The 20,873-nt window shown below is 42.2% G+C and overlaps 2 protein-coding genes across 4 annotated transcripts; both read left to right on the top strand.

Moving 5' to 3' along the window:
* The first annotated feature begins 163 nt into the window (after positions 1-163).
* Positions 164-16,662, top strand: LOC106563584 (ribosomal protein S6 kinase alpha-3). Of its 2 annotated transcripts, none has more exons than XM_014129300.3 (22): positions 164-502; positions 968-1,009; positions 2,083-2,199; positions 2,364-2,445; positions 2,614-2,694; positions 2,812-2,891; positions 3,041-3,147; positions 3,349-3,386; positions 3,568-3,710; positions 3,894-3,964; positions 4,065-4,153; positions 6,768-6,832; positions 7,173-7,275; positions 7,377-7,501; positions 7,601-7,726; positions 7,822-7,911; positions 11,022-11,180; positions 11,373-11,534; positions 11,709-11,785; positions 11,919-12,036; positions 13,594-13,734; positions 13,840-16,662. In XM_014129300.3, exons 1-22 carry the CDS (start codon positions 437-439, stop codon positions 13,960-13,962), a joined length of 2,205 nt encoding a protein of 734 aa, XP_013984775.1. In that variant the 5' UTR covers positions 164-436; the 3' UTR covers positions 13,963-16,662. The 2 variants fall into 2 exon arrangements, with proteins under 2 accessions (XP_013984775.1, XP_045546037.1); XM_045690081.2 differs by having other exon boundaries at positions 3,029-3,147.
* Positions 16,663-16,738: 76 nt separating this feature from the next.
* LOC106563585 (eukaryotic translation initiation factor 1A, X-chromosomal) lies at positions 16,739-19,681 on the top strand. 2 transcript variants are annotated; one of them, XM_014129301.3, is made up of 7 exons: positions 16,739-16,978; positions 17,545-17,628; positions 17,894-17,997; positions 18,279-18,329; positions 18,411-18,492; positions 18,759-18,850; positions 19,412-19,681. In XM_014129301.3, exons 1-7 carry the CDS (start codon positions 16,963-16,965, stop codon positions 19,415-19,417), a joined length of 435 nt encoding a protein of 144 aa, XP_013984776.1. In that variant the 5' UTR covers positions 16,739-16,962; the 3' UTR covers positions 19,418-19,681. The 2 variants fall into 2 exon arrangements, with proteins under 2 accessions (XP_013984776.1, XP_045546038.1); XM_045690082.2 differs by having other exon boundaries at positions 18,279-18,492.
* The last annotated feature ends 1,192 nt before the right edge of the window (positions 19,682-20,873 follow it).

The raw sequence follows: 20,873 nt of genomic DNA, 5'->3' as shown, positions 1-20,873 counted from the left end.
AAGTTCTAGGTTACATTTTCCATGTCACATCGAGGCATATTGCATATTTGATCAACTTTAACTTAGTGATTGCTTATCATCACCTGTTTTGACGCCATATAATGTCCCTCCCAACAAATGACGTATGGCCGGGTGACGCATTCCAGAGCCTCGTTCTGACATACAGGTAGACTGAACCACGGCGCCATATTGAGAGAGAACGGAAGTGAGTGAGTTTTGATGTGGAAAAAGTGTTTATGTAGTTTGTAGAAAACATTGGCAAGAGTGATGAAAGCCGTTTAAACGTACAGTTAGGGTTGAACTGGAACCATTTTACTATTTTGTTTTTCTCGTTTAAGGGAAACCCACCCCCCCTCAAGAATTACTTTTTCGAATCCCACCCTTGACAGTGTCAAGTTAGTGAAAGCGCGCGGCAGTGACTGAACTCTTGTCGAAGATGCCCTTGGCACAGTTTGGAGCAGACCCATGGCAGAAAATGGCCTTGGAGAATTCGGAAAACGAGGTAATGAACATGCCAATGAACGATGGCCACCTTAGCTGTATTTGTCAACGTTTGACGCGGTCTCTTGTGAATTCACTTCCTCACACAGTTTGTGGGACACCAACTTCGATTTAGTTTCGCATAAACTGATTATTAAACTTAAACGATTAAAAAGGACTACATATTCGTGATTTTAGCTGTCTTATTTCTCAAGAAGTGCAGGCTGATAACTGTAACAGCCATTTGTTGCAGGAAATCGTGAGGTGGGAAAAACATCGCTAACTACTCACTACAGCGAACATGTGATATTTATCGTTCAGGTTGCCAATTCTAAAGTGTAAACTAAGCCTATTAAATACAGTTGTATTTCTGTATGTTCTAATCAATTAACAATTGGCCCTGAAGCATATTACACAGTTTCAAAAACACGAGCCCACCCCAATTTTGTGTGAGAGACAAAGTTAAATCGCTTTCTCTGTGTTACAGATCATGGATGACTCAATGGGGGAGGATGAAACTGTATGCAGTGTGAGTAAACATTTTTAGTAATAATCTCACCTGTCTTCTCCCAGACTGTCTCATTTTCACAGGAGGTTGGTGGCATCTTAATTGGGGAGAACATGCTCGTGGTAATGTCTGGAGGGGAATCATTGGAATGGTATCAAACACATGATTTTCATGTGTATGATGCCATGGTATTTCCTCCTTTCCAGCCATTATTATGAGCCGTCCTCCCCTCACTAGCCTCCACTGGTGTGTGCATATGTATTTATGTTTCATGTTCTCTCTCAATTCAGTTTTCTCTCTTTGTCCTCTCACCTACTCACACACCTACATCCAGGCACTCCACAATAATACTAAGTACTATGTATTAATATGGACTAGTGGTGGGGTCGGTGAGAGCAAAATGATTAAAGAGAAGATAAGGGTAGCGAACGAGTGAAAGCGACTGTGAAATAGGGAGAGCGCATGCTATGTCTTTTAGTCATCCTCCTCCACACCTTTTGATGCAGTGGGAGGGGGTGTTGGATGCATGGAACCGGTTGCAAGCTGTCAGTCGGGAGCTCCCTCCCCCGGCAGATCAGAGCGTAGCGCAGTCTATCCCAGCGCAGCCACACTGTGACACAGGGAGAGGGGCTCTGCTGGCCCAGCACCGGCATGGGGGATTTGGCCACCGCTGGGGCAGAACACGGGCCAAAGAAGGAATTCGCTGAGAGCTGGTGTGCTGTACGTGGGTCTGATGTGGCTTGGTGTTGTGTTTGGGTGGGAAAGCATGGGAGTTGATTTCTCCATCCTCCCACAGTATGACTCTCTGCTCTAGTGCAAAGAAAAGGTTCTGAGTATGCAGCGCTGAAACAGTCTCTTTCTTGGTAGGGTTTTACTTCAAAACTTGTGAATGTATTTTATTTGATTCATTCCATTGCTTCTGTTTATTATTCTTTGTGACGTGTGTCTGTACGTTTGTGTGTGTTTGTTTTATAGAATTACTGTGTATTCCTATTCTCTCTCCACACTGCTGTGTATTGATATACTCTCTCCACACTGCTGTGTATTTGGGGCGTGCCTGGTTTTGTTTTGACTGTGTCGCTCATCTTTCACAGGATGAGGGCTCAGTGAATGAGATCAATATCACAAACCATGTTAAAGAGGGCTCTGAAAGGGCTGATCCTAGGCAGTTTGAGCTCCGCAAGGTCCTGGGACAGGGATCCTTTGGGAAGGTAAATGCCAGTGTGTGAGATGAAATGGTGTAGTGGTCGAAATGTTGTTTTTAATATTATGAATTATGTTTTTTATATCTCTGAACATTTGTGTATATGAGATTGACTGATTGATAGAAGCTGCTGGGATTAATAGCTGAAATGATTTGTCTCTTTATGTTCAGGTGTTCCTTGTGAAGAAAATAACAGGGCCTGATGCTGGACAGCTGTATGCTATGAAGGTGCTGAAAAAGGCCACTTTGAAAGGTACACTAGTCTGCGGTGATAATAAAAAAAAATATGGTGAATTTGTTGATATTGAATATATCATGCTTGCAATGGTTTTAAAACTACTTTACAACTACAGTATATATGTTTTTTGTTGAATTATATACAGTCGTGTTTTTAATTGTAATTTGTTTTACGAATCGCCAGTGCGAGATAGGGTCCGTACCAAGATGGAGCGAGACATTCTGGTAGAGGTGAACCATCCTTTCATAGTCAGACTACACTACGGTGAGTTATCAGACATCATCTGCCTGCCCTGTCATATTTCTACGTCTGATATAACTACAGGTCATTAAACCGTACAGATGAGTTTTGACTTCAATATGTACCCATGATTCTTCACAGCATTCCAGACAGAAGGGAAGCTGTACCTGATTCTGGACTTCCTCCGAGGTGGAGATCTATTCACACGGCTGTCTAAAGAGGTGAGCAGAATTCAAATCATTTTTTTAAATGGTTTTTTTACATTAAATAAAATGGTTAATTTTTTTTCCTGGTAATTCATGTCCATATTATAATAGTTTTGGCGAGTTTGTGTATTAGGTGTGTTGTTTTTAACAAGTCTGTCTACCAGGTGATGTTCACAGAGGAGGATGTGAAGTTCTACCTGGCAGAGCTGGCTCTGGCCCTGGACCATCTGCATGGCCTGGGAATCATCTACAGAGACCTTAAACCTGAGAAGTACGTATTACACTAATGCTATGACATTGCTTATTCCCATTAGGTACTTGTTTCTCTTCCAATCAGCAAAATGATATCATATTTTTATATCAATCTGTTATTTTGAGCTTCGAAGTTATGTTATATACTGTCTGTTTACTGTATGTGTTTCTGCTGGCGGATGTTGAATTTCCTCTGATTGAGATCACTCTGTCCTTTCAGCATTCTGTTAGATGAGGAGGGCCATATCAAACTCACTGGTGGGTGATTTTTTTTTTTCTGCTCCTATTACATATTAATGCTTCATATTCACACTCAGCCTGACTCAGCCACTGAGCAGAATAAGAAAGTGTTTTTAATGCCTTTTAATTTTAGGGGCCCTTAGTCTTCCTATGTACCATTTTCAGCTCGACTCATTTTGTTGCCCTTTGTTTGTTCCAGACTTCGGCCTTAGTAAAGAGTCAATTGATCATGAGAACAAGGCCTACTCTTTCTGTGGAACAGTGGAGTACATGGCACCAGAGGTCGTGAACCGCCGAGGACACACCCTTAGCGCTGACTGGTGGTCCTATGGCGTGCTCATGGTGAGTGCTGGAGTTCCAAATGGATCTCTCTTTGCAATTCATTACCCTGGGATGTGTTCAAATATCTGATATCCATATCAAGTGTGTCCACATTCATATCTGCCTGGATGGGCCAATGTGTCCAATGGCTGATATTGCCACTGATTAGACATGTTAATAAAACGTTGTTTTCATCTTCCCTAGTTTGAGATGCTGACTGGGACACTGCCTTTCCAAGGGAAGGACCGGAAGGAAACCATGACCATGATACTGAAGTGCGTCTTACTCAACCTGTCTTGAGCACCAGTTTAACCAGGCTGTTAGCAAATAACAGTTTGATCTCAATCTACCATGGTAATTTTGTTTGCACTGCAGGGCCAAGTTGGGAATGCCACAGTTCCTGAGCCAAGACGCCCAATCTCTCCTACGTAACCTTTTCAAACGCAACCCAGGCAACAGACTAGGTAATCAATCTCCATCACTAAAATGGTATTGTGCACCATGGCTTGTAACTGATGAGTGCTTAAAGTGGCAATCAGCAGTTGAAACAATAACAAAGCGCATCCCTGCCCTTGTTTTGGTAAAAAGCTGAGGGATGGGGCTGGAGAAATGTAACCACTCTCAAATTCATAGACATAGCTATGGATGCAAAGACTGACCATTCATGATATCAACATTTATAGTCTTAAAACTTTAGGCTATATAGTGTTTTTACATGTACTTTGTTTACAAACATTGGAGTAAAACAAGCTTTTTTTTTAGTTGTAATGGAGTACAACAGTTGAACTAAGCTCATGAGGTATTTTATAAGTTATCTTATTCAAGAATCAATGCAGTTGAAGTCGGAAGTTTACATACTCCTTAGCCAAATACATTTAAACTCAGTTTTTCATAATTCCTGACATTTAATCCTAGTAACAATTCCCTGTCTTAGGTCAGTTAGGATCACCACTTTATTTTAAGAATGTGAAATGTCAGAATAATTTTTTTCTGCTTTTATTTCTTTCATCATATTCCCAGTGGGTCAGAAGTTTACATGCACTCAATTAGTATTTGGTAGCATTGCCTTTAAATTGTTTAACTTGGGTCAAACGTTTTGGGTAGTCTTCCACAAGCTTCCCACAATAAGTTGGGTGAATTTTGGCCCATTCCTCCTGACAGAGCTGGTGTAACTGAGTCAGGTTTGTAGGCATCCTTGCTCGCACACGCTTTTTCGGTTCTGCCCACAAATGTTCTATAGGATTGAGGTCAGGGATTTGTGATGGCCACTCCAATACCTTGACTTTGTTGTCCTTAAGCCATTTTGCCACAACTTTGGAAGTATGCTTGGGGGTCGTTGTCCATTTGGAAGACACATTTGCCACCAATCTTTAACTTCCTGACTGATGTCTTGAGATGTTGCTTCAATATATCCACCTAATTTTCCTACCTCATGATGCCATCTATTTTGTGAAGTGCTGCAAAGCACCCCCACAACATGATGCTGCCATCCCCGTGCTTCATGGTTGGGATGGTGTTCTTCGGCTTGCAAGCCTCCCCCTTTTCTCCTCCAAACATAACGATGGTCATTAACGCCAACCAGTGCTATTTTTGTTTCATCAAACCAGAGGATATTTCTCCAAAAAGTACGGTCTTTGTCCCCATGTGCAGTTGCAAACCGTAGTCTGGCTTTTTTATGGCGGTTTTGGAGCAGTGGCTTCTTCCTTGCTTTGTGGCCTTTCAGGTTATGTCGATATAGGACTCGTTTTAGTCTGGATATGGTTACTTTTGTACCTGTTTCCTCCAGCATCATCACAAGGTCCTTTGCTGTTGTTCTGGGATTGAGTTGCACTTTTCGCGCCAAAGTACGTTAATCTCTAGAACGCGTCTCCTTCCTGAGCGGTATCACGGCTGCAGGGTCCCATGGTGTATATACTTGCGTACTATTGTTTGTATAGATGAACGTGATACCTTCAGGCATTTGGAAATTGCTCCCAAGGATGAACCAGTTTTTTTTTCTGAGGTCTTGGCTGATTTCTTTTGATTTTCCCATGTCAAGCAAAGAGGCACTGAGTTTGAAGGTAGGCCTTGAAATACATCCACAGGCACACCTCCAATTGACTCAAATGCTGTCAATTAGCCTATCAGAAGCTTCTAAAGCCATGACATCATTTTCTGGAATTTTCCAAGCTGTTTAAAGGCACAGTCAACTTAGTGTATGTAAACTTCTGACCCACTGGAATTGTGATGGTGAAATAATCTGTCTGTAAACAATTGTTGGAAAAATTACTTGTCATCCACATAGATGTCCTAACCGACTTGCCAAAACTATAGTTTGTTAACAAGAAATTTGTGGAGTGGTTGAAAAACGAGTTTTAATGACTCCAACCTAAGTGTATGTAAACCTTTGACTTCAACTGCACATATCATTCATTCACAAGTCCAAAAATGTATGTAGCAATCGCAGATTGCCCCTTTTAAATAAATCTCACTTAAATGGGAAAAAAAATATCTTACCACTCTAGTCAGAACATCGTGTTTGGTTGTCTTCCAAGTGGTGCAGCGGTCTAAGGCAATGCATCGCAGTGCTAAAGGCGCCACTATAGATCTGGGTTCTAGCCTGGGCTGTGTTGCAGTCAGCCGTGACCGGGAGACCCGTGAAGCGGCGTACAATTTGGCCTAGCGTCGTCCGGGTTAGGGGAGGGTTTGGACGGCAAGGATGTCCTTGTCCCATCGCGTTCTAGTGACTCCTGTGACGGGCCGGGCACATGCACACTGACACAATCACAAGTTGGACTGTTTCCTCTGACCCATTGGTGCGGCTGGCTTCTGGGTTAAGCATGCAGTGTGTCAAGAAGCAGTGTGGCTTGGCAGGGTTGTGTTTCAGAGAACGCATGACTCTCGACCTTCGCCTCTCCCGAGTCCGTACGGGAGTTGCAGCGATGGGACAAGACTGTAACTACCAATTATATACCATGAAATTGGGAAGAAAAAGGGCAAGAAAATAATAGTGTTTGATATTTGTCATCACTGAACTGCAATCTTATTACAAAAGATACCACAGGTATCCTGTAATGTGTGTGGATTTGTTGTTCACAGGTGCTGGTCCAGACGGAGTGGAAGAGATCAAGAGACATTCCTTATTTTCCACAATTGACTGGAACGTAAGTTTGCCTATTAATATGCGTGTTTGCCATCTGCCTGCTCCTCTGTCCCGTGTGTATTATAAATGCTTTATGTTTTCAAACTCCCAAGAGGCACAGCTGTCTAAGTTCTAGAGGCGTCACTACAGACCCTGGTTCGATTCCGGGCTGTATCACAACCAGCTGTGAATGGGAGTCTCATAGGGCGGCGCACAATTGGCCCAGCGTCGTCTGGGTTAGGGTTTGGCTTGATTAGGCCATCATTGTAAATAGGAATTTGTTCTTACTTGCCCAGTTAAATAAAATGAACATGTTAAGGTTTATTCCAATGTTTTTCCCTTTTTTCTTGGTATGCCTGTAGAAATTATTCAGGAGAGAACTCCATCCCCCCTTCAAACCTGCGAGTGGCAGACCTGATGACACCATCTACTTTGACTCTGAATTCACTGCAAAAACTCCACGGGGTAAATGTCAGATTCTTGTTTGGCGCTTTATACAATACAGTTTCATAATTGTGTGTGTGAATGAAAAGTAGTGAGGGTTGACATGAGGATTTTCCCCACAGACTCTCCTGGCTGTCCCCCGAGTGCCAACACCAACCAGCTGTTTAGAGGCTTCAGCTTTGTGGCTATCTCAGATGAGGAGAGTCAACCTCCACAGAACATTAACATCAACATGTCCTCTGTACAGGTACCAACACACACGCACTGGATAGGTCTCTGTATTTATTATAATATGGTTGTGTGTGGAAATAACAGAATTTGTCTCTGTGTCTATTTCTCTCTTCAGCAACTCCACAGAAACACAGCACAGTTTAGTGATGCCTACGATGTGAAGGAGGACATTGGTGTGGGCTCTTACTCCATATGCAAGCGCTGTGTTCAGAAGAGCAACAGTATGGATTATGCTGTAAAGGTGAGCTGTAACCCTGGGGATGCCCATGTCTCACCCTGGGAATGCCCATGGTAGAATGGTAGGGTTAACTGTTATTACTGATGTTGTTATCCCAGATCATCAGTAAGGCCAAGAGGGACCCCACAGAAGAGGTGGAGATTCTTCTGCGCTATGGACAGCACCCCAACATCATCACTCTCAAAGATGTGAGTCATTAACATCAGCAGTATGCAAAAGAAGCAAGCAGCACTGTTTTTTGTTGTATTTTATCCCCTTTTTCTTCCTAATTTTGATCTTCTCTCATCGCTGCAACTCCCAAACGGGCTCAGGAGGTGAGTCATGCATCCTCCAAAACATGACCTGCCAAACAGCGCTTCTTAACACCCGCCCGCTTAACCTGGAAGCCAGCCGCACCAATGTGTCGGAGGAAACGCTGTTCAACTGACCACTGAGGTCAGCCTGCAGGCCCCCAGCCTGCCACAAGGAGTCGCTAGAGCACAATGAGCCAAGTAAAACCTCTACTAACCCGGACGACGCTGGGCCAATTGTGCCACACCTTATGGGATTCCCGATCAAGGCTGGTTGTGATACAGCCCGGGAACGAACCCGGGTCTGTAGTGATGCCTCAAGCACTCCGATGCAGTGCCTTAGACCGCTGCGCCACTCGGGAGGCCCTCTGATGTCACCGTTGACTGAAGTTACAGCAAGATGGTGCTATTATCCTAAACTTAGCAAAAAAAGAAACGCCCTCTCACTGTCAACTGCGTTAATTTTCAGCAAACTTAAGATGTGTAAATATTTGTATGAACATAACAAGATTCAACAACCGAGACATAAACTGAACAAGTTCCACAGACATGTGACTAACAGAAATGGAATATTGTATCCATGAACAAGGGAGGGGGGGTCAAAATCAAAAGTAACAGTCAGTATCTGGTGTAGCCACCAGCTGCATTAAGTACTGCAGTGCATCTCCTCATGGACTGCACAAATCTGATTTACCAGTTCTTGCTGTGAGATGTCACCCCACTCTTCCACCAAGGCACCTGCAAGTTCCCGGACATTTCTGGGGGGAATGGCCATAGCCCTCACCCTCCGATCCAACAGGTCCCACACGGGCTCAATGGGATTGAGATCTGGGCTCTTCGCTGGCCATGGCAGAACACTGACATTCCTGTCTTGCAGGAAATCACACACGAACGAGCAGTAAGGCTGGTGGCATTGTCATGCTGGAGGGTCATGTCAGGAAGGGTACGACATGAGGGAGGAGGATGTCTTCCCTGTAACGCACAGCGTTGAGATTGCCTGCAATGACAACAAGCTCAGTCCGATGATGCTGTAACACAACATCTCAAGACATCAGTCAGGAAGTTTAAGCTTGGTCGCAAATGGGTCTTCCAAATGGACAACGACCCCCAAGCATACTTCCAAAGTTGTGGCAAAATGGCTTAAGGACAACAAAGTCAAGGTATTGGAGTGGCCATCACAAAGCCCTGACCTCAATCCCATAGAAAATGTATGGGCAGAACTGAAAAAGCGTGTGCGAGCAAGGAGGCCTAGAAACCTGACTCAGTTACACCAGCTCTGTCAGTAGGAATGGGCAAAAATTTACCCAACTTATTGTGGGAAGCTTGTGGAAGGCTACCCAAAACGTTTGACCCAAGTTAAACAATTTCAAGGCAATGCTACCAAATACTGATTGAGTGTATGTCAACTTCTGACCCACTGGGAATGTGATGAAAGAAATAAAAGTTGAAATAAATCTTTCTCTCTACTATTATTCAGACTTTTCACATTCTTAAAATAAGGTGGTGAAACCTAACTGACCTAAGACAGGGAATTTTTACTTGGATTAAATATCAGGAATTGTGAAACTGAGTTTAAATGTATTTGTTTAAGGTGTATGTAAACTTCTGACTTCAACTGTATATGGGCTTTTATGGTTCTCTGTTGTGTGTATTGGATAACGGCACAATCATTTGGGCTTTTTTTGGGCTCAGAAAATGTACACTGAGCAAAAATATATAAATGCAACATGTAAAGTGTTGGTCCCACGTGTCATGAGCTGAAATTGAAAATCTATGAAATGTTCCATACGCACAAGAAGCTCATTTCACTTTAATTTTGAGCACAACTTTGTTTACATCCGTGTTAGTCAGCATTTCTCCTTTCCCAAGATAATCCATTCACTTGACAGTTGTGGCATATCTGGAAGCTGATGAAACAGCACGGTCATTACACAGGTGCACCTTGTGCTGGGGACTATAAAAGGCCACTCTAAAATGTGCAGTTTTGTCACACAGCACAATGCCACAGATGTCTCATGTTTTGAGGGAATGTGCAATTGGCATGCTGACTTCAAGAATGTCCATCAGAGCTGTTTCCAGATATTTAAATGTTAATTTCTCTACCATAAGCTGCCTCCAACATCGTTTAAGAGAATTTGGCATTATGTCCAACTGGCCTCACAACCACAGACCCTGATTTAATCACTCCAGACCGGGACCACCACATCAGGCTTCTTCACCTGAGGGGGGCGTGGGGAATATTTCTGTCTGTAATAAACACCTGTTGTGGGGAAAAACTCATTCTGATTGGCTGCTCCTGGCTCTCCAGTGGGTGGGCCTGGCTCACAAGTGGATGGACCTATACCCACCCATGGCTGCACCCCTGCCCAGTCATGTAAAATCCATAGATAAGGGCCAAATTTGCTAAACTATGTGTAAACATGTAAAAGCAGGGCCCAGCTATAAAGGAGACCTTGGCCTCAGTCTGTGTTCCTTGTTGAAATAAAGGTATAATAATAATTTAAATTGACTAATTTCCTTGTATGAACTGTAATTCAGTAAAATATTTTTAATTGTTCCATGTTGCTTTTATATTTTTGTTCAGTTTATTTTATATATGGCACATCAGGTTTGAATTTATGCTGATCAAAGCTCTAGTCAAATCCAGACATTATATGCTTTTGAATGACACTTCTAGTTTTGGCGGCAAATACCGGCTTACCCGGGAGGAAAGTGATTTATTCGCAGGATGGAACATTTGTAAAATACCGGGAAAATATATAACCCTAGTGCGTGTCGAACATTTCTGGGATATTTTGTTTCAGCTCATGATACATGGGACCAACACTTTACACGTTGAGTTCAGTGTAGATTCACAATTGAATTGTTGTTTCATTGTTTGGCTAGCATGTTGATGTTCTGAGAGTTATGGGAATATATATATTTTTTTTGCTGAATACTCCTCTATAATGAGTTATTTGTGAGTGTCTCTCTGGGTGACGTGAGGTTGTGTGCCCTGTTGATTGTAGGTGTTTGATGATGGACGCTCAGTGTACCTGGTGACAGAGCTGATGAAAGGAGGAGAGCTACTGGATAAGATCCTCAGACAGAAGTTCTTCTCTGAGAGGGAGGCCAGTGCAGTTCTCCACACCATCACCAAAACTGTGGAGTACCTGCATGCACAGGGGGTAAAACATTCACCATCACAATGATGCATAATACTGATATATTACGTGTTCCAAGTATATACTATATTTTGAGCACTTCGCTACTTTCAATACACAGGACCTTTCTACTGTATAAGCAATACGAGTTGGCAATCTGATATTTGCTTCCCTGACTCACTATGTCACTGATGGAATTTCTGTCCCCCTGCTCAGGTTGTCCATAGAGATCTGAAGCCCAGTAACATACTGTACGTGGATGAGTCTGGAAACCCAGAGTCCATCCGAATCTGTGACTTTGGCTTCGCCAAACAGCTGAGAGCTGAAAACGGGCTCCTGATGACTCCCTGCTACACGGCCAACTTTGTCGCCCCCGAGGTGTCTCTTCTACATGTTTCTGTGACCAGTACCTGCATGCTCAGCTAATGGTCATCTAACTGTATAACAACTTCATCGTATTTTCATTTTTCAATATATTTGTCTAGTAACTGACATGGCATTCTTTGATGTATGTATTCTAATGCAGTGTGCAATACTTCCTATTGTTGCTAGGTCCTAAAGAAACAGGGCTATGATGCAGCCTGTGATATCTGGAGTCTAGGAGTGCTGCTCTATACAATGCTTACTGGGTATGCGTGCTTTACCAACAGTAATGCAGCCAATGATGTTCATAAAACGATTAACACATAATCCAATAGGAACAATAAAGTACATTCATATTTTATTAGTCCTTTAAAGTATGTATTTATCTTGATGTTTCAGGTTCACTCCTTTCGCCAATGGACCAGAGGATACTCCCGAAGAGATCTTGGCTCGGATCGGCAGTGGAAAGTTCTCTCTGACGGGCGGCTACTGGAATTCAGTCTCAGCAGAGGCCAAGGTATGTCTGGGATGTCAGTTGTACTGCAGCACTGTGTTTTCCATAGTGTCCAATTACTCTATGATAGTGGTTTCAAAACTGAGTCCTTTTCCTAGCACTATACAGTGCATTCGGAAAGTATTCAGCCCCCTTCACTTTTTCCAAATTTTTGTTATGTTACAGCCTTGTTCTAAAATGGATTCAATATTATTTTTTTTTCATCAATCTACACACGATACCCCATAATGACATTTTTTGCAAATGTATTAAAAATAAAAAAAAACTTGATTGGAGTCCACCTGTGGTAAATTCAATTGATTGAACATGATTTGGAAAGGCACAGGCCTGTCTATATAAGGTCCCAGAGTTGACAGTGCATGTCAGGGCAAAAACAAAACCATGAGGTCAAAGATATTGTCCGTAGAGCTCCGAGACGGGATTGTATCGAGGAACAGATCTGGGAAAGGGTACCAACACATTTCTGAAGCATTGAATGCCCCTAAGAACACAGTGGCCTACATCATTCTTAAACGGAATACGTTTGGAACCACCAAGACTCTTCCTAGAGCTCCAGAGTTCCTCTGTAGAGATGGGAGAACCTTCCAGAAGGACAACCATCTCTGCAGCACTCCACCAATCAGGCCTTTTATAGTAGAGTGGCCAGATGGAAGCCACTCCTCAGTAAACGGTACATGACAGCCTGCTTGGAGTTTGCCAAAAGGCACTTAATGGACTCTCAGACTATGAGAAACAGATCCTCTGGTCTGATGAAACCAAGATTGAACTCTTTGGCCTGAATGCCAAGCGTTACATCTGGGGTAAACCAGGCACCGCTCATCACCTGGCCAATACCATCCCTACAGTGAAGCATGGTGGTGGCAGCATCATGCTGTGGGGATGTTTTTCAGCGGCAGGGACTGGGAGAATAGTCAGGATCGAGGGAAAGATGAATGGAGCAAAGTACAGAGATCCTTGATGAAAACCTGCTCCAGAGCGCTCAGGACCTCAGACCTCAGAAGGTTTACCTTCCAACAGGACAATGACCCTAAGCATAGCCAAGACAACGCAGGAGTGGCTTCAAGACAAGTCTCCTGAATGTCCATGAGTGGCCCAGCCATAGCCCGGACTTGAACCCAATCTAACGTCTCTGGAGAGACCTTAAAATAGCTGTGCAGCGACACTCCCCATCCAACCTGACAGCTTGAGAGGATCTGCAGAAAGAATGGGAGAAACTCCCCGAATACAGGTGTGCCAAGCTTGTAGCGTCATACCCAAGAAGACTCGCTGTGATTGCTGCCAAAGATGCTTCAACAAATTACTGAGTAAAGGGTCCTGAATACTTATGTAAATGTGATGTTTTAGATTTATAAAAAAAAAATGCTAAAATTTCTAAACCTGTTTTTGATTTGTCATTGTGTGTAGATTTGAGGGAATAAAAACGATTTAATCAATTTTAGAATAAGTCTGTAATGTAACAAAGTGGAAAAAGTGAATGGATCTGAATACTTTCCGAATGCACTGTATACTTGATGGAAGAGATAGTATGCACAATCTGAACATTGACATTGCTGTCTTTAGGACCTAGTGTCCAAGATGCTGCATGTGGACCCCCACCAGAGGCTAACTGCTGCTCAGGTGCTGCGACACCCTTGGATATTACACAAGGACCAGTTGCCCATGTACCAGCTCAATAGACAGGATGCTCCTCATTTGGTCAAGGTAACAAAACTTTATTCAATGCACTAGTCTCTCTTTTCTGCCACTCTGAAAGCTTCTCTGCTGGGTATTGATAAATTAACACCAAGACTGTTCTCCCTCTTACAGGGTGCGATGGCAGCCACTTACTCTGCTCTGAACATGCATGTTCCCCCTGTGCTGGACCCTGTTGGGCGCTCCTCGTTAGCTCAACGAAGAGGAGTGAAGAAGTTGACCTCCACAGCCCTGTGATCCACCTGCCACTAGTATCAATCTCACCTGTTTAATGCTACTGCACCAGTGCATTAGTGTGTTTCGACTCCCGCTGTGTTAGAAGAACAGTGTGTAAGACCAAAAAGAAACGGTAACCCATTCACTGAGAAAATGTATCATGTTTTTGCTTGTACAATCATCACTGCCTTCAGACCAAAAGTTACAAACTCTTGGAAAGGCTGAACTGTATATTTTATGAAAATGAGATATTTACTACAAAAATAGAATTTAATGTATACGGGTTCCTATAGGTCTGTGTTTAAACAGAGATTGAGTTAAGCACTGGGGGATGAAGGGGTTTGGAAAGGGTTAAAATTATGTTTCCCCCAGTTGCATGGAGCACAGTCAGTCCCCCTTATTCCAAGTCAACCGCTAAGCCCCTACCTATGCACTTGTATAGAGCTGAAAAGATTAGATATGTGTAAACAGTCATATTTTTAGTTAGGCCAACTTTTAGAATGTGTTATTTTGTTCTAATTCCAGACATTTGGTTACATAGCGTTGTTTACATGTTCCCATGTCACGTTAAATTGGGAGCTAACCATAGAAATAGAATGAATGGAACTGACTTGGTGCTCTAACCCTGGCAATTTGACTGGTAAACTCATGGGAACACTCACCACAGTGGAGGTGTCATAACACTCCTAAAACCTAGCAGTTAAACAGGGAAATGGTTCCAATTGTTTTTCCACCATTCATTTTTCCCATAGGAAATGTAAATACTTAATAAGGGCTATGTTTGGTGTAGGCTTACCCTGGCTTGTCATTTTGATGACCATGTAAATCTCTGACAAACCAATATATTTGTCTCCATTTACTCTGCTTCAAAAATGCTAATTAGTGTCAAAGTAGACATCATGCAAGATTACAAATACCTGCAAGCTCATGCACGTGCTGACACCTTTGCTAACAGTTATTGTGTCAAGACAGTTCACATAGTTGTCAATTTAAAGACATTTTGCCAATTTATTCATTACTAAATGTAACTAAAATGGTTAATCCAGACATTTCCTTTGCCTCGATTTGGCAGTCTTGTCCAGGTCATCATGGCATTTGTAGTTCTTTATGATGGCCACGTTCACAGTTAATTAGCCATTTTTTTGCGGGGGGGATAAATACAGGTGAATATATTTATGTCACCTTGTCCTAGAGAGATTTACACCGTTATCAAAAAGCCCTTATTTTAAGTGTTTCTAAAATCCCCTATGGGAAAAATGAATGGAACCTGTTTGACCGCTAGGTTTTATTTGGAATATTCTATCAACAGATTCTGGATTGCCATGGTAATGTAGAATGTTCATTCAAATGATGCTAGCTCAGGGATGTAAACTTTTTACATGGAGGGCCTTGTCTGTTGGTTTTTCCTTTTAATGAATCCCTAGACAATCAAGTGTGGGGAGTTCCTTACTAATTAGTGATCTTAATTCATCAATCAAGTACAAGGGAGGAGCAAAAACACGCAGACACTCGGCCCTCAGTGGAATGAGTTTGACACTAGTGTGCTAGCTGATGTGGCTCATGAATGTATTTTTTGTAATGTCAGTTGAGTTGATTTAACAGATTGAAGTTTATACTTCTTGCTTTTACTTCCTGCCATTGGTCTAGGGAAAAAATATACAAGTTAAGACAGCGTTGTCACAAATCTGGGATCAACGGTGTTCGTTAACTACCAGCGCCATTGCTAACTAGCACAGCTGGTCCTATTCTTGCAAAGACTTATGGGCTATTAGAATCCTGTTGTCTTAACCTTTGTCATATTCAACCTAGTCATGGGTACACTTAATGGCTGCCAGTCCAGCCATTATGCTACCATTGACTTTAATGGGGATGCCTGTTCTATTCATTCTATTTCTATGGAACTATTATGGCTGCCATGGAATGTTTTAGTGTCATGTTTTTGCATCATAATGCCCAATTCAGACATTCAGTTTTATACCATTTTTCTTATTTTATTTTTATATTCCCCATGTAGCTAATGTTAAGTGTCAATATAAAATGCATCATGATGCGGAAACCGCATTGGCTCAACTTTCTAAATACAAGGCTCTGGGAATAAGCAACATGGAATTATTACATTTACGTCATTTAGATGGGCAATTAGGGTTTGGACACTGACAAACTCAATTGTGCAACAGTTTACCAAGGCCCTGTCAGCAATGGGGGAGAAAAAGTGCTAACCTCCTTCCTCACTCCAGTATCTGCTGCTGCACTTTCTCTCAGACCTTTGTGTTGGGGCAGGGCCCAGAGGGGTTGGAGTTTTCTTGCTTTACTTAGACTTTCAATTTTTTGGTCCTTCTCATAATCATAAAGGGAAACGTGAACTTGGGATATACTTATAGCAATTCAGATTACTTTTCCAGTCTACTTTTAAGAGACCATTAAGAATGTATTTTTGTATATGTTGATGAATGAAACATTTTCTACTTGCTGTGCATGATGGTCACAGGACAGCTTTAGTGGGGGGGGGGGGGGGCTTTCCAAGAAGATGCTGGGGAATGTACCATGCTAGATGGAGGGGCAAATAGAAACCGTCTTTCCCCTCTGCTTTGACCTCTTGTTTCCATGTTTTACAGAGAAATGTTTGACTCAGTAGATGTGGGCCAGGCAAGTGACTGCAGCATCATTTGTAACCTAAAAAATGATCATGAATACATCAAATAAATATACAATCAAATAATGCATCACTTGTTAATTCTTTCCTCCACCGAAAGGCCACATAACTATCCATTTTAATGCGTATATGAATTTGGAGACCAGATCAGTTAGGAAACATGGGTAGGAAGCCACTTTTTAAACCCTAATGCTGCTTCACGGTGTTGCAAGCGGAAGAGGTTTCCCCGAGAAAGCTAAGCTAACAAGCTTGCTAACTTTGTAAGTGTGTGACATCGTCACGGATTGGTATTTCATTCCATTTTTATAACACACAATTCGATACGGACAAAACAGGACTGATTTAACAAAGCCTGTTCGTTTGGGAATATGCCTAAGAATAAAGGTAAGTAGCAAACATGTTGCCTTTGGTTGTTAGCTAACGTTATTCCATGGAATGGTTTATGTTTATGCTAGCTAGCTAGCCACCCGGGCCCATGCTTAGCAACGTGACTGGGGGAAGGCACCGTATGGCATTTTACAAATATTTAAAAGCGTGGAAACGTTGCTTAACCTTCATTACCACCAACGTCATATTGTTTATTTTATCGCAATTTGACTATTAATAATTTAGGAATTCGACTGGCGAACTATGAACTGCCTTTTGTCACATTATTTTGCGCAACTGAATGACGTTAGTACCAACTAGTGCGGTAGGCCAAAAATATCCCTGCCCTGTGCCCATCATCTTGAGCCTCAGCCCTGATGCTGTCACATTCACTAGCTAACTAGCACAGATAAAAGGAATTCATTAAAGTATGTGTGTAGCTAGGCTACAGCCATTTGGTTGGCCTATTTATCCGTGTTTATTTGACTCATGTTGCCAAATGACTGGTGGAATTGGAATGATAGTCACCCATTAGATAGAAAAATTGGCATTCCAATATCTCTCATCCTCTCATCTCATTACAGGTAAGGGAGGAAAGAATCGGCGACGTGGTAAAAATGAGAATGAATCAGAAAAGAGAGAGCTGGTATTCAAAGAGGATGGCCAAGGTGAGTGCAAGGTCCCCCTTCAACCTTATTTAGTCTGTAAACTTAGCAAATAGGTTCTGACTTAATTTTAACCAACTGTCAACTGCTTTAACACTGACCATGCTAACAGTGTAGCTACTAATCGAATACAATATATGACCTCGATCAGATGTATTCAACATTTGTGTGCTCCCTGGTTACCAGTTCAGCACGTACATTTGAGCCACATCGTGACCTCTATATGAATTGCCTAACTGCTTAATCTCTGTTGTCTGTTCTAATCTAGAATATGCACAGGTGATTAAGATGTTGGGTAATGGACGACTGGAAGCTATGTGTTTTGATGGAGTCAAGCGACTATGCCACATCCGAGGAAAGCTACGGAAAAAGGTAATTGTGTACACAGTAGCCTATATAGCGTTAGTGCTACTAGTCACAAAATTTGGCAAATAGCTGGAGGCTGAAGACTTGATCATATGTGAACTGTATAAATGCAATCCAATGTCATCATCCTATACGCGCTACTTCCGTAATGCTTTGGGTTGTAAATGACATGAGGGTTGACAGACTCTTCTACCTGGGCTGTATGTGTCCAGTTCTATGATGGAAGTATTACAGTTATTATACTCCGAATTCTCCTTGCTGACATCTTGTTATTCTCTCTTGGGCAGGTTTGGATCAACAGTTCAGACATCATCCTGGTGGGACTTCGAGATTACCAGGTAATAATTATGAGAGACAAAAATCAGCAATGGTTTGTATTTTTGAATGATAATGATAATACATTGCATTCTTCCTTAAAGGACCAAAAGGCTGATGTTATCCTGAAGTACAATGCAGATGAGGCCAGGAGTTTGAAGGCCTATGGGGAGCTTCCTGAACATGGTAAGTATCTGGGACCTACCTGCTTTTCGACCACTGAATGCTCGGCTATGAAAAGCCAACTGACATTTACTTCTGAAGTGCTAACCTGTTGCACCATCTATAACCACTGTGATTATTATTTTACCCTGTTTGTCATTTATGAATGTTTGACCATCTTGAAGAACAGTCTGGCCTTAATGGCCATGTACTCTTATGATTATGGGCACATGTGCACTCTTTAGGGCAAGCTAGTTCGTTAACGGTGAGTGTATGTTCTAACTCCCTAGCTAAAATCAATGAGACCGACACGTTTGGACCTGGTGATGACGAGGACATTCAGTTTGATGACATTGGAGATGACGACGAGGACATTGATGATGTAAGTAGAAGGTTCCTCTTGCAAGTCACAAGGAAAGCTGTCAATGGGTAATAGGCTTGGGCGATATACCGCATACCAGGGTATTTCGAAATACCAACGGTATGATTTTCGATAATGTTTTTTGGGGATGGGGTTGAGGCGGGGGCACGGGCAACGCCACTGCTTATAAGTTAAGTATAACTCAGAAATCTAAGATGTCATGAATTATATCCAGCACAGGGCTCCAGCTATACATTTAGTCTACTAAATGTCAACATCAATCTTCTTGGTTACAGCAGAGACATTCAATCCCTGCCTGGATCAAGATCCCTGTTACCTAAATTGTTTTGTGCGCCCCTTGTATGCACTTCTGGTAATACTGTATACCCCGGTATGGTACAGAAACTGTATGAAATCTGAATACCCCCCAATCCAAATGAATGACTGATGTAGTCAATCAACTGAAATCACATACAATTGAGTGAAATGCTTTTTCGCTCTGCATTTTGCTTGAACGTTTTGTCTTTGCTATTGGGTCAGGTAATAGTACTTAGTAACATGCCTCTCTCCCCTTCCTCTCAGATCTGAATCAGGACTATTGTGTGCCACATCATTTACGCAGAGGAAAGTGGACATTTCTATAATACTTGCCAACAGCGCCCTGTTTCCTCAAGTCAGTTGAGACTGCTTAAGACCTGGAATCTGTCAACTGAGAACATCATCACACCTACTTCAGTTCACACTTCATATTTTTGTTATAGGTGTAATATATTTATATTTTATTCCATCTCATGTGGAATATAGGCTCAAATTACAGAACACCAGAATTTAAAATAAAAAAACTGAAATAAATGTTTGGTCTGGAGATTTGTTTTGTCTAACAAAAAGGATCCCCTCCCCTTTTTTTAGAACATACTTTTGTTTTCTTGATATTGATGATCAATAAAGTAATTCTTTTAAAATTTGTTCTAATTTGATATGCCCTTTTCAATCAAAAACCATCTTGGCTGGCAACAGAAATCTCACTTTGTAAAAATGGTGAAAGCAGGTAGAAGAACTCTGTCTTATTGGTAAACCTTTTATTTAGCATTTATAGTATTTGCACAACACTGGACCTAGTATGTAATAGTACCTTGTTTTTATACAGTATTCCACCTATCAATAACAATGCTGCATTTAAGCCTAGGAAACGGATACTTCGCCCAGTTTTGTAACCAAATTAGGAGTGCTCAAAAGGATGTGTGCTAGGCCCATAGCATGATCACGGGTGAACTCAGGCAACGATAGTCTCTTCGCATTTGTTTTATTTGCTTTGGCTTGATGACATGCACAGAACTTGGCTGGCTATGCTATAAAGTCAGACTGACAGTACCGGGCGAGGTTCATTTGAGTCTGGAGCGAGACCGCCGCAGGGTACCCAGCAGTGGCGGTTCTAGACCATTTCAACTGGGGGGGCCAAGCTGGGGCCAGTTGTACTGTTGGAGGGGCCAGTTACATTAGACGTTATTGTCATATCGTTTTCTTCACTGCATTGCAGGCATTAGCAGGCAAAAGACCATGTTCCAAAATGATTTCATACTCCACATTTAGGGGGGCCACAAGGGGGTCCAAAATTGTTGTCACAGGGGCACTGCCCCCCCCCCCCCCCCAGAACCGCTACTGGTACCCAGTCTTGCTCAGATGCTGCGCACCACTTAATCCATGTTCACGTGTCTAGGCAGAGCGGATCAGAGGCACATCTACTCAAAAGTTTTGACGCTGTCATTGTAATTTTTTTCACTAATAGCCTATTTGAAGAACGCATATTAATCATAAAATTAAGACATCAGCTATATCTATTTCCCATATTGGGCTTTTTTATGAAAGGTATTATTTCACCCAAAATATAGCCCAATGGAAAATAAAACGCACGAAACAACTGTCTGTCCCACTCCCATCATGTATCCAATTATTTGGTGGCAACGTATAATGCTATTAAATGCAATTCAATAATTCGTTTTCAGCCTACTTCATGCATTTGATTAGGCTACAGTTTGTCCTTCCA

The sequence above is a fragment of the Salmo salar genome, chromosome 11, assembly GCF_965601325.2.
Source record: "Salmo salar chromosome 11, fSalSal1, whole genome shotgun sequence".
In the NCBI taxonomy this organism is placed as follows: domain Eukaryota; kingdom Metazoa; phylum Chordata; class Actinopteri; order Salmoniformes; family Salmonidae; genus Salmo; species Salmo salar.
This window is presented reverse-complemented; position numbering and strand designations above follow the sequence as displayed.